The 15,535-nt window shown below is 44.1% G+C and overlaps 1 protein-coding gene across 5 annotated transcripts in view; it reads right to left on the bottom strand.

The window, feature by feature from the left end:
• Positions 1-5,499: 5,499 nt before the first annotated feature.
• Positions 5,500-15,535, bottom strand: part of Arfip1 (ADP ribosylation factor interacting protein 1) — a 65,838-nt gene continuing 55,802 nt past the window's right edge. For all 5 annotated transcript variants that reach the window (XM_060378512.1, XM_060378509.1, XM_060378510.1 and 2 more), the window contains one exon: positions 5,500-7,309. In XM_060378512.1, coding sequence (XP_060234495.1) covers positions 7,154-7,309 — 156 coding nt within the window. In that variant the 3' untranslated portion in view covers positions 5,500-7,153. The remainder of the gene's footprint in view (positions 7,310-15,535) is intronic.

Consider the following 15,535-nt stretch of genomic DNA (forward strand, 5'->3'; position numbering starts at 1 on the left):
GCAATGGTAGGGCCCACACATTTACATTCCCCACAAGGATCTGCAGTTTCCGACGTAACCCTTCCTGCTATCATAAGCACACAGCTCCTGCCTGAAGGACAAAGGTTTCTGAGAGTGGCGAGAGGCTCATGGGGAACGAGAAGCCTGGGATCTCCATGCTCCTGGTCCTGGTGTTCAGGACTGCCTGGTGGGTCAGAGGCCCTGCTGTCCCTAGAAGTGAGGTATAGATGCAGCGACAGGAATCAGTTAGCCGGGAAAGCTGGAGCAGGGAGTGGGCATCCAGGGGGAATGGAGCAAGCAGAGTCTGATTCATCACCGTTTATCTAGACTTTTAATAAAAGTCACCCGCTGTTAGCCAAAGCTGTCGAGATGACCAACAAGGGCTTTTATTTTAAAATGCGAGGTATTTTTGGATGTGTCTCCTGTCATGAAAAGCCTGAATCTTCTGCATTGTGCTGGACTAAAGGGCTGATCTTTCAGAACTGTTTCCAAGTTCCAGAAAGCCTCTTGAATAGATTCAAGGATGACCTTGAAACACTCAGGAGCCCCAGCTGCCTGTATTTATAATCCATACACTTTGACAGCCGTGTGGCTACTTGTTAATTCCTTTTCCTTCTAAAACATGGCAGCACCCACCCTGGCCGTGAACAGCTCCATCTTCTACCACCCCATCTCCCCCTGACCTACAAGGCTCAGATGACTCTGCACTCAAACTGCCCAGGTGTACCCTAGTGCTGAGGGGAGCCGGACAGGAAAGAGGAGGAGAGAGCAGGATGCATGGTGGCTTGAGCTGTTACAGCAGGACGGTACGGGATCACTCACAGTGGACAGACCACCCCAACCAGTGGACCCAACATGGCCCAAGAAAACAGCTGGCTGATCTGTGCATCATTCTAATGTAACTTTGCAAAGTTGCCTGCGGTCATTATGCTACACATGAAACTCCTGTTGAAGGTTGGGAAGGGGAGTAAACCCTTCCAGGAAAATCACCGTGGAATATTCCTGGAATACTCTACCACAAAACATCCAGGAAGACTCCTGGATGCTCTTTAGTTTGGCCCTAAGGTGAGCTATCCAAATTCCAGGTGACTCCCTTAAGAACTCCACATTCCCTCAAGTGCCCTCACACTCTGTAATAAAACTTGCCAATATTTCTGCCTTCTCTCATCTCTGCATTCCTTCTGTGATGATAAGAACCTGAAAACGCTGGGAAGAACTACCAGGCTGCTGTCCCTGAAAGGTCCCCAGCCACAATCTGCAGGTGACAATGGCACTGGATGAGAAGGAGCCAAGCCCGCAAGCGTCCCATCCTGACTGGTAGCTGAAGGGGGTTAAGCTTGAAAGCCTGCAAAGGGAATAGTGTGCTCCCAGACTGACCGATGTGAGCTTCGGCCGAGCAGCATGGGTGGGTATTCACAGACCACGATGCCAACAGCAAGATAGCACAATCTGTGCCTCCCCTCCACAGCCACAAGTACGGAACTGAGACTTCCTAGCTGGTTAGTTAGCTGGTTCCACATTCAGCTGTAAGTGGCTTGTTCTCCGTACTGGTCCTTCTCTTCCCGACAACCACCACGACACCAGTGGGAACCCCCTTGACCGAGAACACCATGTTTTGACATGCAAGCCACAGGGAAAGCTACAAAATGCTCACGTCAGCTCCTGTCTTCCACAGGCCTCTACGGAGGGAGTCATCAGATAGATGCAGCTCTTTGAAGCAGGATATAAAAAACATGAAGGCAACAGCCAGGCACCATAACGTTTTATGGCGAACTGAAGAAGTGTGGGCTTGCACAGGCTGGTTAACATTTCAGAAGACATGCTGGCGCAGGACAGCCCACAGGTGGACTGGAAGACAGCACGAGCTGTCTCACGGGGCTTGGGAAGGAGTGGAGATGGCTTTTTTTTTCCCCAGGTGGAATTCAAGAAAAACCATAGCAAAGAGTGAGGCTCAAAGCATTTCATGTGGAATCTCTACTGTCTTAGTTATACCTGAGAGAGGAGAGGACTCCTGCCTTCAACTGAGGAGACTACGGCTCTTTACAGCTTGGTGCCAAACTGCTTCCACAAGAGGACAGCATAGCAGGAAAATGTTGTAATAATGAAATGTCAGCAGATTAAGAATCATGAATGCTTCCTTAGCTGGCTGAACCCAATTCACTAACAGCAGGCAGGAACTCACAGTTTAAAAAAAAAAAAAAGTCAGCTCAAAGAATAGGCAGAGCTCTTCCTAGAATAAACCGAGGTCCTTGCGGGGTCACAGGCAAGGGAGCCTGAAGTGGCCTGGACTAAGGGTCTTGTGTTGAGGGGAAGAAAAGACTTGTTTTCATTGCCCGGCTCATGAGCAGAGAGAGGATCTGAGATCCTGAAAACCCCAACACAGCACAACAGCCCATTATGTCACTGGGGTTTTGTTTTAGGAGGACAAAGAGGCAAGTTAGGACCAGAGCCTGCTGGGAAGCGCCCATGCTGCGTTTTTCCTCTTCTGAGAGTTTAGGCACCATCTCAATGCACCAAGATTTTTTTTTCTTCTGTCATATTAGTAGCTGTTAATTTTCGATCTCTAACTAATTTCTTTTATTTTACAGCCTCAAGAGAAAAATGCTCCTAACTAAAAGTCATGAAGAAAACGGCCTTTTTGAAAAGTAAGACAATTAGATGATGGTGGTACTCAAACCCAGACGAGCAGCGTCACCAAACATACCGCAGACTCTGGGCCTGTCTTTACACTCCCAGACACCGCAAACCCACACCAGGGGGTCTGCACTCTAAGGGAACCCACTGCATCTGACGCAGGAATCAAGCAGTCCTCTTCAGACAATGGGATCAGATGCTGACGGTCACCAGCACTCAGCAAACACTCCTGAGTGTTTGAACTCACACTTACAGCTCCCGTGACAGGCAGTGGTTCTATAGTAACCATTGCCATGGTTAGACCTCCGTGCACAAACACTGCCTGGGTTTCTGTAGCTTCTCTTATGACTCTGAGCCAGCCAGCGTGTTTGGATCTGGAGTACCGTTCCCAGTCTTAGCCAGGAGAAGACTGATGGAAAAAGAGAGCCCTGAGAATGTACACATCTAGGATTTATCTTTATAGAGTCAGGCTATTACTTTATCAGTGTGAATTAGGGAAAATCTGGCTACCTCAAAAATAACTTTTTAGATGAAAAAAAATCAGTTTTAAGCAGTCAAATTGTTACAGCTAAACTTTAAGCAACTAGAGTGCTAGTGTAGAAAAGTACTGCACAGTTAATAAGCACCAACTACAAAACGCAGACACAAGAAATCATCCTCACTGAGCTAATATAGTCAGCTCTGTTCTGGGCCCAAGTCCCTTGAACTTTCAAATAGCTAGAGATGAGCCAACGAGAAAAACGAGGAGGGGGAACGCCTCGCTCAGTGAAAGGCTGTTCCTCAGTCTCATTTCCTGGACACATGCTGTCCTTCACTGCTGCTGTTTTCTGTACTTTCACATCCTGGGGTGGGCGGTGCCCATTCTAGAATCTTATGCATGGAGCAAGAAGTGTCATTGACTATATTAAAAAAAAAAAAAAAAGTCCGTTGCCACCCTAGAGAGAGAAAGACTTGATAAAATGCTATTGCCTCTCTGGACCAAATTACCACTTAAAAATTAATTTTATTATGAAAAATTTTAAAGTCAATTAGTATTATAAAACACCAAATATATACCCACCTGTCTCAGCAGTAGCATTTTACCATTATTTAAGAAACTTCTTCTAGCTCTGGAGAGATGGCTCAGAGGTTAAGAGTGCTGGCCGTACTTCCAAGAGTCCTGAGTTCAATTCCCGGCAAACACATGGTGGCTCATAACCATCTATAGTGAGATCTGGTGCCCTCTCCTGGCCTGAAGGCACACAAGCAGGCAGAACACCGTATAATTGCATTCTGCACTCAGGAGGCAGATGGAGATCTTGAGTGCAGGCCAGCCAGGGATACACAGTGAGGCCTGGGGTCAAAACTTTACCAAAAAAGAGAAAAGGAGGGACCCATTTCCCATTTCTTTCTCCCACGTATGGCTATGCACCAACATGCTGCAGCTAACCCTTTTAAAAGCAAATTTCATGAACCTTCCACTTGAAGTGTTCTAATAATATTATATGTTAATAACTACAATAACGTCTAATAATGGTATTCCTTACAGTGGTAGAGCTAAAAATTGAATGCAAAACCTCTCACAGCATCAAGCATATTCCAAGGACTCAGCCATTCTCCCAATGCTTCATACTGCTGTTTGTGTTTTTAAGCTATGGACTACAAGGTAAACAAAATTGCATGTGTGCCTTTCCCGGGAGTTCAGTGTCTAGCCATGGTAAGTACATATTTCTCAAGGAAAGTTATAATTACCTGTCCCAGGCTCTAGGTCCTTTCAGCAGGTAAAAGCATTTGCTGCCAACCTGATGACCTGAGTTTGATTCCCAGAATGCTCATGGTGGAAGGAAAGAAAGGACTCCTGCAAGTTGTCCACTTGCTCACTCATCCACACACAAAAATAATGGGTCAGTGTTCAAATGTTCCTCACCCAAAACTTGTTCCCAAAACTTGACTATTTCCCATCAGTTCTAGGAAGCTCAGCTGGACTGTTTTCCTCCTTCCCTCTCTCACTGGAGGCTCACTGGCTACCTAGCCTGCAGCAGTTTAGCAAGCCAGTTTCTTCAGTATACAATTCTATTTTGATGTGAGAAAGCGTCCCCTTCACTGTCCTGAGGCACAGCCCCAGACCCCTCAGACCTCGCTTATCCTGTATCTTCTGGACAGCTGATCCCTCCCGACAGGAACTCTCGCAAAGGGACTTATTCTGGTTCAAGGGTCCTTTCACTCTCTACACTCTGGCATAAAAGTTATGCTCACTTCCTACATTTGCTTCTGGAGGCAGAAATAGGCACATTTACTCTAGAAAGCCAACCAGCAACACAGAGCCATCTTTGAAGTGCGCATGCATGCTGAGGGCCCATCTTCTCTTCTGGAAACAGACCCTACAGGTAACAGAGCTGGTTAAAGGATATCACTAACAGCCTGGCAAGTAACACAGCTAACGTCAGGCCTGCCAAGTGATTTCCTGCAGATAGCAAGGGGGTTCTAGCGTCCACTGGCTGGTCTTGTCTGTCTACAGGTGCTAGGAAGAGGCTGCAGCGAGCACAGCAGAGTCCGGCATGAGGACGCACTTCTCTTACTTCTCCTGCGTGTGTGCCCGCTCTTCAGGAATCACTGTTATATTAGCTTTTCTGAAAACAATCATTAATCCATGAGCCTATTAATATTTAGCTCCTTTGCTGCAATTGTTGAAATTTGGTGAGACTAGATGTGTTCAGCTCCTGAGAGACTCAGATGGAGAAAAAACAAGGACTTACAGAGCATGGCAAATTAAATAACAACAACAACAACAAAGTACCTTTTTTTTTTTAAGATCAGAAAAGCATAATCCCTAAAGTTCCAAATAGTTACTTGTTATTTAAAATTTATGAGGCCAGGGAAGCAAAATACTGCAGGAGACACTTTAATAAGAACACAGAATCCACACCAGAGCCATACTCTGGGGAATGTAAATAACCACCACAAGTTACTCTGTGCAAGAATAAAATAAGGCTCTCTCGGAGTACAAATACACAGGACGGAATGATTTTAAACAGGCTCATGACTTACAATCACATTACACTGTATTAAGCATTCAAGACAGGTATATTAATAAAAAGCAGCTAAAAGGCATTTGGACATATGTAACACATTGTACAGTCTCAGTTCATGTACAACAGTAATTTTAAGTACTTCATTTCAACACAGTAGAAATGAACATGGAAAGTGATATCTCTCAAAATACTCATTTATATTGACAAAATTCAAAGGAACTTTACGTTTAAACAAGATTACATCACTGAAGAACCGCACAGTGGACAGGCCAACTGCGTACGTACATAGACCAACGGTGCTGCACAAGTAAGACAGTACTGGCCTCTCTCTTCCTGTGACCTCTACATATTTTATAATCTTTTCATTATCCAAGTGGAAAAAATTCTCCCGTTATCCCATTCTTCAAAAAGAATCAAGAGAAACCAAACAAAAAACTCAAAAGTTGGTTTTGCCATCCACCTCAAGCATGGCTTTACGAGGAAAAAGAATGCCAGCATTACAGACACAGCAAACTTTCTCCATGGGGTTCTTCACGTATGTACAATGGTTGGGCAAGAATTTCTGCGTCTGAGAAGGCACGATCTGTGATTTAAGGCTTGACTGGTATAGTCACACATGGAAGGCAGTGAACATGGTTTGGAAATTCTCCTCTATCAAAATGTAATCTGCTCCCAGACTACCTGTTTAATCTACAAATTTTTACTCTAGAAACAACTAAGAATTTCCATTTCTATGTTCACATGTTAAAAAAACAAAACAAAACAAAACAAAACAAAACAAAAAAAACCCACACCTACCTCTCTTAAGAAGGCTTCACTATAAATCAAAATTGCTATAACAACTGTCAAATTCATGAGTTTAAACACTTCATAGAAATTGACAGTGTGATTCCTGGGTCTTTAAAAATATCTAAACAAAATTACAGTGGTACAGATTAATTTAAAAGGTATCTGCAACAACCTACGGGCCAATCAATCATTCATTTGCGCTGTCCTTCTGTGGACGCTACAGAACGCCATAAAACTTACTCTGCAAAATAGCTTCTTTTTTCTTCAAGATAATACACAAACATGAACTTTTTAAAGATGTTGAATATATTCATATATAAAATATCTGACATTGATACAAATCATGTAAATCTCCCTTGGAAAATTATAGCTGGCCCTCATTTCTGGGACCAAAAACCTTGAATTTTTTAATCTTGTCAGTGCAAATCTATATTAAATATTTCAAACTACAGAAATAGCCATCAGCCCTCACAATACAAAAAGGATTTCTTAAAAAGGAAAATTATTGTGTTTAGAATTATAGAAATCACGTTACATAAAAATCACCTACCTTCCCATCAAATTTAATAGCTCACTGTTACGGTATGAAAAGAGAGAAATAAAAGCTATCTGTGCAAGAGCCACTGCACCAGCGGCCACCTCACTCTTCCCAGCACTACTTAACTCTTCCTAGTCTATCAGCTGTTTAACAACACGCTGCTCCTTCTTCCCAGGTGAGTTCACTGCTCCTCCAGCCAAGACGGGGCGTCCACTCCAGGGGTTTTCAACTTGATGTGGAACTGCTTGAGCGTCAGTTCAAGTTGCTTCTGGTTCCCAGCAAAGTAGGCAGCAACGGCACTGTGGAAAAGGACCAGCTGGTTGCGCAGAACTTTAACCTGTGGACAGGGCAGAGGGACAGTCCAAGCATTACCTCACAGACAGCAGACCAGACAGTGAGAGTCACTGCACCCAAATTCAAGTGTCACCAAAAAAAGCCATCCTAATAATGACAACATTCACAAACACCAAGTGTATGACGCCTACTGGCCTTTTCACTACCTAAAGGGGACAGGTGGACTTAGGATGGTTTGTTTTTGCATTGCTAGGGACAGAATTCAGGGACTTGAATTTGGCTAGGGAAATGCTCTACCAATGAGCAAATAATACACAGTCCCGTTAATCACCCCCAACCAACACTACCCAGAATGTTAACTAAAAGTACCATACTAGTCCCTTCTGGCGCTAAGTCCATGTGAGACCTAGAAAGGGGATGTTATCTATAGTTCACTGCAGTATAGCAGCTGCACACCAGCTAATGCACAGGGTTAAAACTAAGCTTTGCAGAAATCCAAGTGAGTAATCAGAAATGCTCTAACTCTTTTGTAAGAAATAAAAAAGCCGCAAACACTGCCCAGAGTGTCAGCTGATTAAATCATAAACGGCCAGGTACTTCCAACTACTTATGACTTCTGGTGACACAATAACACACCAAAACTCTGTTTACACTTTCTTCTGGCTTGTGTGTGCGCGCATGCTCGTATATATACACCAACTCCCTGGGGTCGCGGGGGCAGAAGATGACTCTGGATCCCCTGCAGCAGGAGTCATAGGCACCGTAAGCTGCCTGATGTGGGTGCTGGGAACTGAACCCCCATCTTCGGTAAGTGCAGCAAGCCTCCCCGTGGACTCCCAGGAGCATATTTCAACAAATAACACTACACCTGTGACTCTTTCTTGAAGAAGTGCCCAAGCTGTTACAAGGATTTATAAATTAAGTTGTTTCCTTTCCTGAGGCTTGAGGCTTTATTTGTGGAATTCATTCTCATTTACACATCCAGAGCAATCCAGAGCAATACTCAACCAAACTGAAACTCCAGAATTTTAGTGATGTAAAATTATCTAAAATACGACACCTAGTGCAGAAACAAATGTGATATGACAACTACATCTATTTCCTGCCTCCATTTCATCTCACCTGCTCTGAACTCAATTCCTAGTAGGTGTGATGTCTGGACTTGATTCCCAGCAACCAACTAACTTTCTCTGTCTCTCCCTCTCCCCACCTCTCTCTCACCTACCTTATGCAAATGAAAGGCAAACATGTAAAGAGCTTGATTACAGAATATATAAATAATTTAGTAAGATGTTAATGACCCTACAGGAAATGAGCAAAAGACACAACAAATATTTTACCAAAGAATATACAGAGAGGCTAAATAAGCACATGGGGAAAAAAAAAACCTACATGTCTAGTTATCAGGAAAACCTACATTAATCTCACATTGTGAGCCCACCACTGGTGAAGATGCACAGTGATTCTAAACTTCTCTTGCACAGTTTGTGGAAATGGAAAAAGGAAAAGTTTGTCAGTTTCTTTACATTTTATACAATTAACCTGTAATCCAATTACTCCACTCCTCGAGGAATGAAAACCTACGTGCATACAGAGACTTACACAGGAATGCTCAGAGTCAGACTGGCTTAGTTAGAGTCAGGCGTTGATTTGCTTGTGATAGCTTCAAAGTAGAAAGAACTCAAATCTCAACCAACAGTGATTAGGTGAACTGGGCACTCCCATAAAATGGAGTAATGTTCAACAACAGAAAGAAACGATTAAGTGATTACATGCAACATGGCTGAGTTGCAAGAACCCAGTGTTCTGTGAGAGAAATCAGAAGAAAAGAGTACAGGTCGCTTTACTGCATTTATATAAGATCTACAAAGCAGTCTCTCTCTGCCTAAGGCTTTCACACTAGTGACCTACTAAGGGCTCACAGTAACTGTCTACTTGCTCTGCTATCAAAAGTTCTACAACAGGCCTATGTTTCTGCATTTCTATTCTGGATGATCCCTGAACTGCATAATAAGGGCTACTGTAATTTGACTATGCAAGTCCAGTTTCTACAAGGAAGGTCTAATTGGTCACTTTATTGTTGTTTGGGCCACAAGTATTTCCTGACCTGAAAGTTAACTCCTAAAACTCTTCAATGAAAGAGAACAGAAGAGCATGGAATTTAACTCATGGACTGAACCTGTAAAGAGCTGTAACAACGGCACTAGGAAAAGGGAACCGTATCAGCAGCTTTCTAGCTGAACCACAACTGTCACACAGTAAGCTTCTTTCCCCAGTCTTGAAGATGGCAACAAACTGAACAGAGAGAGACAGCTGAAGAGCTGCAGCTCACAAAGCTCTGACTGGGGCATCTATTGTGCTTAAAAGGATCCCCCACCCAACAGTGAACGTTAACCCATGCAACACCACAGAAAGGCATGCTGTTTAGGACTGAATTCTGGTTGTGTTTTCACAACAGAACAACATGATAGCACAGTCACAAAAACAGTGTCCAGCAAGAGGAGGTTGATGTGTAAAAGCGATCTAAAGAAGCGCTTTGGGCTAACCTTGCTGAAGACAACTCGTGGTGCAAAGCTTTGAAGCGGCAATGGAAAAACATCACAAAGCCAGAGCCTTCCAAACGTGAATAAAGTGCAAGCTTCCGTCCTCCCTTCACAGCACAAGGCACTTTTCCCTCCAGCACAGTTTTAACTTTATTTTATGCCAAAACAGGTGATTCATTTTTCTGTCAAGACTAAGGATTAAAACTTAGACACAAGTTTAGTTTGGGTAGCAATGTCTTAAAAACCAGACACAAATTTAAATAAAAACATTACCTCGTTCAACTACCCACAACATCAATATCAAAGTAAATCCTCTACACTTACTGATTTAAAAACAGGATAGGTTGTTTGTCTGTTTATTGCTAGCTTATCTGCATTATTACGCGATCATAGGATGGATCCTGTCCTGCTGTGTCTGACACATTCCACACTGTTCTAGTTATTAAATAAAGAGAAGTTGAGCCGTGAAGACAGCTCAGTGGCAAGAACACTAGCCACACAAGCCAGAAGACCTGCACCCCAACCCTTAGCACCGTATTAGAGAAAGAGGAGAGAAGGCTGCGCATGGCCGCATGCACACCTAAGCACCGTCCTGTGGGGAGCAGGGCAGCAGGATCACTGGTGTGCTGGGTCCAGCCTAGCTCCACGTTCTGTGAGATCGATCTTGTCTTCAAGGAGGGAGGTGAGAGCAGACAACAGGACACAGGCCTTTGCATGCATGTATGGACAGCACCCCACCCCATGCACACAGAAGTCATTATCAAGGAAAAATAATAATTAAGTACTATTAGACTAGAAGGTGCAAAACAATGTTAAATAATTAACGTTTGTAAAATCTTACTAAAGGGTAAACAACAGAATTTGAAGAAAAAAAAAATCCTGAACACTACAGAACCCACATTTTAGATGTTGATTATGACACAGTGGAAAGTCCATGCTGGACCTCATGTGTGATCCAAATGCAGGGCCACTGAAAAAGGCACATGGACTAACTTTCAGACTACACGTATAAAGGTATATATTTAGGGAAATTCTGCATTTAGAACTGGGTTCCTTCACCATAACAATCAGTACATATATGCAAATATTCCAAAAACAAGAAAATCTGAAATCCAAAATATTCTGGTCCAAGCAGATACTAGGAGATGGTGTCGACATGGGATATTATAGTGTCTGCACCATAATCATACAACAAATTTCAACACTACACAGAAGTATTATTTTACTTAACATTGCATTAAGTAACTTTATTAAATAAATTTTGTATTATTTTACTTAACCTGTTTCTTTGGGGCAGGGCACAGAGGATTGAACCCAAAGTCTTAAGGGTTTTGAGGCAAGTGTTCATGCTCCCAGCCCCTTGAAGAATCTTTTAAATAAAAGAAAAAGAAAACCTTCTCAGCTCAAAAAGTCAAGAAATGCCTAAGGCCAGACCTCCTGAAGACAGACTGGCCTGTGAGAAATGTCACACTCCTAGGTGGCTGCGTGCTCTTTCACCTAGTGTGTCCTGCCAGCATTCACAAGACAATGAACATTTCAGAAAACTTCTAAGCCCAAACTTGCAACACTTGTGGCAGGTGCACTCATGCAGAGCAGCAGAGCTGGGGCGAGGATCCACACATGGTTGAGGAAAACACAAGAGTAACTTTCTCAAGTTTAAGGGGAAGACGATATTAAACCTGTGGCGGGGGTGGGGGGGTGCCCCCGCACATGCACAAGCACACTAGGCATGGAACCTGGAGCTGTGCACACTAAGCAAGCACTTTGTCTGTCCCTAAACTACATCTCTGGCCTTAACATTAAGCTTTCTTAGGTCTTTCTGTACGTACAAAGCAGAAAAAACAAAAACAAAAACCTTCCTGAACTACTGGTATATTTAGAAAAAAACTTGGTTAAAGGGATATAAACCAACAAAAGCAGAAACTTAAAAACAAGAGCAAAATGGGTAACTATTACAAGGAAAAATAAAAGGAACAAATTTGACAAGATTTTGAAACTTTTAAAGCTTTTGAGATGAAATACACTAAAGCACTGTGTGCTCAATGACAGAACGTTCATGAAGACCTTCCCAGGAACAAGCTAGACCAGATCTACACAACGCCATCCCACACATCTGCGAGGCGCCCTAAACATCCCACATAACACTGACTGTTAAAGGCAGAACAACCCCCAACAGCAACTCCCAAGGCAGAGACGAGCCAGGCTTCCCTCAGGAGCAGCCCAGAGAGGGTGCTGCCCACACAGCATCCTGGGAATAGCAGCACCATGCAGTCACCACTGGCAGTCCATAGGTGAGCCCTGCCCAGCAGCCAGCCAGGCTGTGAAAGCACAGGCCTCAGGCACACCAGGTAGCTGTTCAACTGTGAGCCGTGCCTTCAGCCTTACACACACCTTATCTCAGAGAATTTCTTTAACAGTCGGTATCACCCAGTTAAAAAATACGGTCACACTGTGAGACACTTCAAAGTTGTCACTTGCTCTCCGCCTAAGTGTGGGAAATAGAAGTTACATTAAACACACCAAATCCTGGAGCAAGAGGCTAGCTTAAGCATATGCAGAAAGGGGATAACAGGTCATCCTGTATGCGGACATCAAGTAGTAACTTTTCCCCCACACCCTGCTACTTCAAAATCAACATTTTGTGTTTCCCTCTTCTGTCAACTGATCTTTCCAGGAAGATAGCAGAAGAAAAGGAAGATGAGTTGGACCCCCTTGGCTCTCCACTAGGCTCCTGAAACATCACACCATTCGTTCACAGCCTATCAGAGACACGGGTGGCACTGGGAAGGGAGGGAACACAAGAAGACAAGATGGTCCAGTGAGGACCCAGGAGAAAAACCTCAATTTCATGCTCACTGGGATTAGCGTCAGCAAATCACAGATGAGCACAAGGCTAAAGCTAAACGTCTTAGGAACGGTGGTGGAGGGCGAGGCACTGCCTCGCCGATCTCCAGTTCACACAGCTCACGGCTCTCTGCGCTGCCTGGCCATCTGCAGGTGCAGCCTCTCCAGCTGTGCCACACGCTCTCAAGAGCTCACGGTTTTGAGGCCAGCCTGGACCACCGGGTTAGAATACACCTCAAACGACAAACAAAACCCTCAGTGCAGAGGTTTTCTCTCCTTAGGAACAACTGCCCGCTGCCTTCTACACTGCAACCTCCCTGGGAGTCCTCCCCTCCCTCCTCACTGCTCTGCTTAGATGTGCTCACACAGGCTCTGTCTCCCGAGGCTGTCTCCCACTGTCATACACATTACTACGGGATACTCTCCCACCGCTCCTTTAAGACCTGTACCCTGACCAGCACTGTAACCCTGCTTAACTGAAGGCAGGGCTCTGGGGCTGGCAAAGAGCTTTGATTCCAGTCTAGCTGTGGGACTGGAGGCCAGTCACTAACCCTCTCTTGTTGGAACAAGGTCCAAGAATGGAGTTGTGTGAGAATTCTGTGTGATTGTGAGAAAACTCCAAGAAACCAAGACAAAAGTCTTGTGAGCTCAGTTCTTTCAGGAACATGGAACTGTTGTTGGATGCTGCTTTCATGCCCCTCCCAGGTACAGCAGACAGGAGTGAGCTTACGTCAAGTTATTCATTACAACTGGCTACTGTTATTTGTCCATATGCCTCTGTGGCATACAGACATACGTTTTTGCTGCATGTGGCTCATCCTTCAAGTGCGGCTTCTCTGTCAGATGTGGCCTTCCCTTGTGATTAGACACTTTACTCAGTGACTCCTCTTAACCCCCAGAGTAAAAACTGTCAGAAGCTATGAATAAATTGGCTACTGCATGAGACTTTAGTCCGCCTCATTTATCAGCACCATTCTCCCAGATCCCATGGCCGCTAGAGATAAACACTCTGAAACATCAAAACTGTGTGTTACAGCTACACACAGACAGAAATAGAATACACAAAATCCTTGTAACAAGTGTCCTCCATTTACAGGCTAACCCCAGAGCAGTGTCCGCTGATTGACTAGACACTTGGCATTTCATAGCCTCATCAATGCTTATTTCTCTAAGGGTAATTAAAACCAGCAGCGGTAAGAATGCAACACAGAGTGCTTTAACTGGGCCTGGTGATGGGGGGAGGGGCGGGTGCGGAGCTCAACATGAGCTGTGTAAGTCGTTTACATGAGCACCCGAGCTCTGGAAGGTAATTTTCAAAAGGAGTTGGGAGATGCAGCCGCAGTAGCCTGCTACAAGAGTTTGACAAGCATGAGCTTGAGACTGGGTCCACAAAGGTCCAGAGACAGGCTGCAGCAGCCATTTCGCAGAAACGATCAGGAAGCAGAGAACAGAAACCCTCTCCCATCACTACTCCAGTTCTGACCTCATGTTCAGATTTAGTTCTGTCCCTTCAGGCGCTCCTGAATCCACTGGGAGAAAGTGTGTGTTGGGGGTCCAGCAGGTGTCAAGAGATGTTAACTCACTGGAGTTCTCTATCAGGAAGCACAGCTTATTGGGAGAGTGACAAACAGAGTCAAGAGTGATGGACAGTCATGGGAGAGCAGGAAGCCTTGTGCCTCCTGGCAGCTGGACTCTAGGCAATACAGAGTTGACTGAAAGCATTCACCATTCTACTCATAAAACTGTTTTCTTGAATAGCAATATATTATAACATCATGAAAAACTAACTTTTAAGAAAACTAACTATTAACCTAAAGTCTCATAAATTATGAAATTCTGATCTCATTTACTTAAAAGAAAAACTGCAAACAGTAATAGTCTCAGCTTTAAGAAGGAAGGGCTGTGTAACGCTCAGCCACAGAGTGCTTGCTTAGGATGTGTAAGGCCTAGGGCTCACTGTTCAGTTCCACAAAAAAAAAAAAAAAAAAAAAAAGAGAGAGAGAGAGAGAGAAAATCAGGATTTAAGAGGACAGAAAACCAGATTTTTTTTTTTTAAGATTAAGACTTTTTTAAAAATCAAGTAATTTTTTTGAGCACCCACAATAAAGGAAAGACAAGTCCCGACAGGCACGCATTGTCAAAACAAAAGTGCCAAGTCATGAGAAGAACACAGAAGGCTCACAAGAAGCAAAGTTAAATCAAATGCTGCTACGTCATGAGATTCTCTGAAACCTTCACCAGTGGTAACCATCCCAAGAGACAATAACCTCGAAGACTTAGTCAAGGATGGTAGTGTCCCATTCAACTTGCACACTGACCACTTCAATAGTCACCAAACCTGGCAGACCCACTCAGGAGGTGCTCAGGCGAGCATCTCAGTGAGGAGCAGACAGCAGCCACCTACAGAACAGGTGCAGCACAGCACCACGCTGCGACGTGCTTTTGTAAGCTGCTCCTCCAGCATTTCCAACAGAAGCCTGAAACTCCAGTCCTACCTTGCACAGATGTTGGCTCCTTCTAACCAAGAAAGACCAGGAGACACATATGCCCGTGAAGGCCTAGCATTTGAGGGGCGAAGGCAGGAGGATGAGAAACTCAAAGTCACCCTCAGCTATACTGAGACTTCAGTGCAGGCTACATGAGACACTGTCTCAAAAACTCAAACCCCAAATCGCCAAACCAACCAAACAAAAATATGCCCTTAGAAAACCTGCTCAGCCTGGTATGCCTGTCCCAGCCACAACTTGCTCTCTTCCTTACTCATTTTCTGCAAACTGCTCTAAGTGGTGGTTGGTAGTAAGACTTGGATAAGTCTAATTTCAAAATCAACCCACAATTCAGTTGTTTTTGCTAATGGCTTACAGACAATTTTTGTCTGATTT

Source organism: Meriones unguiculatus, chromosome 2, assembly GCF_030254825.1.
Source record: "Meriones unguiculatus strain TT.TT164.6M chromosome 2, Bangor_MerUng_6.1, whole genome shotgun sequence".
NCBI classification, from domain to species: domain Eukaryota; kingdom Metazoa; phylum Chordata; class Mammalia; order Rodentia; family Muridae; genus Meriones; species Meriones unguiculatus.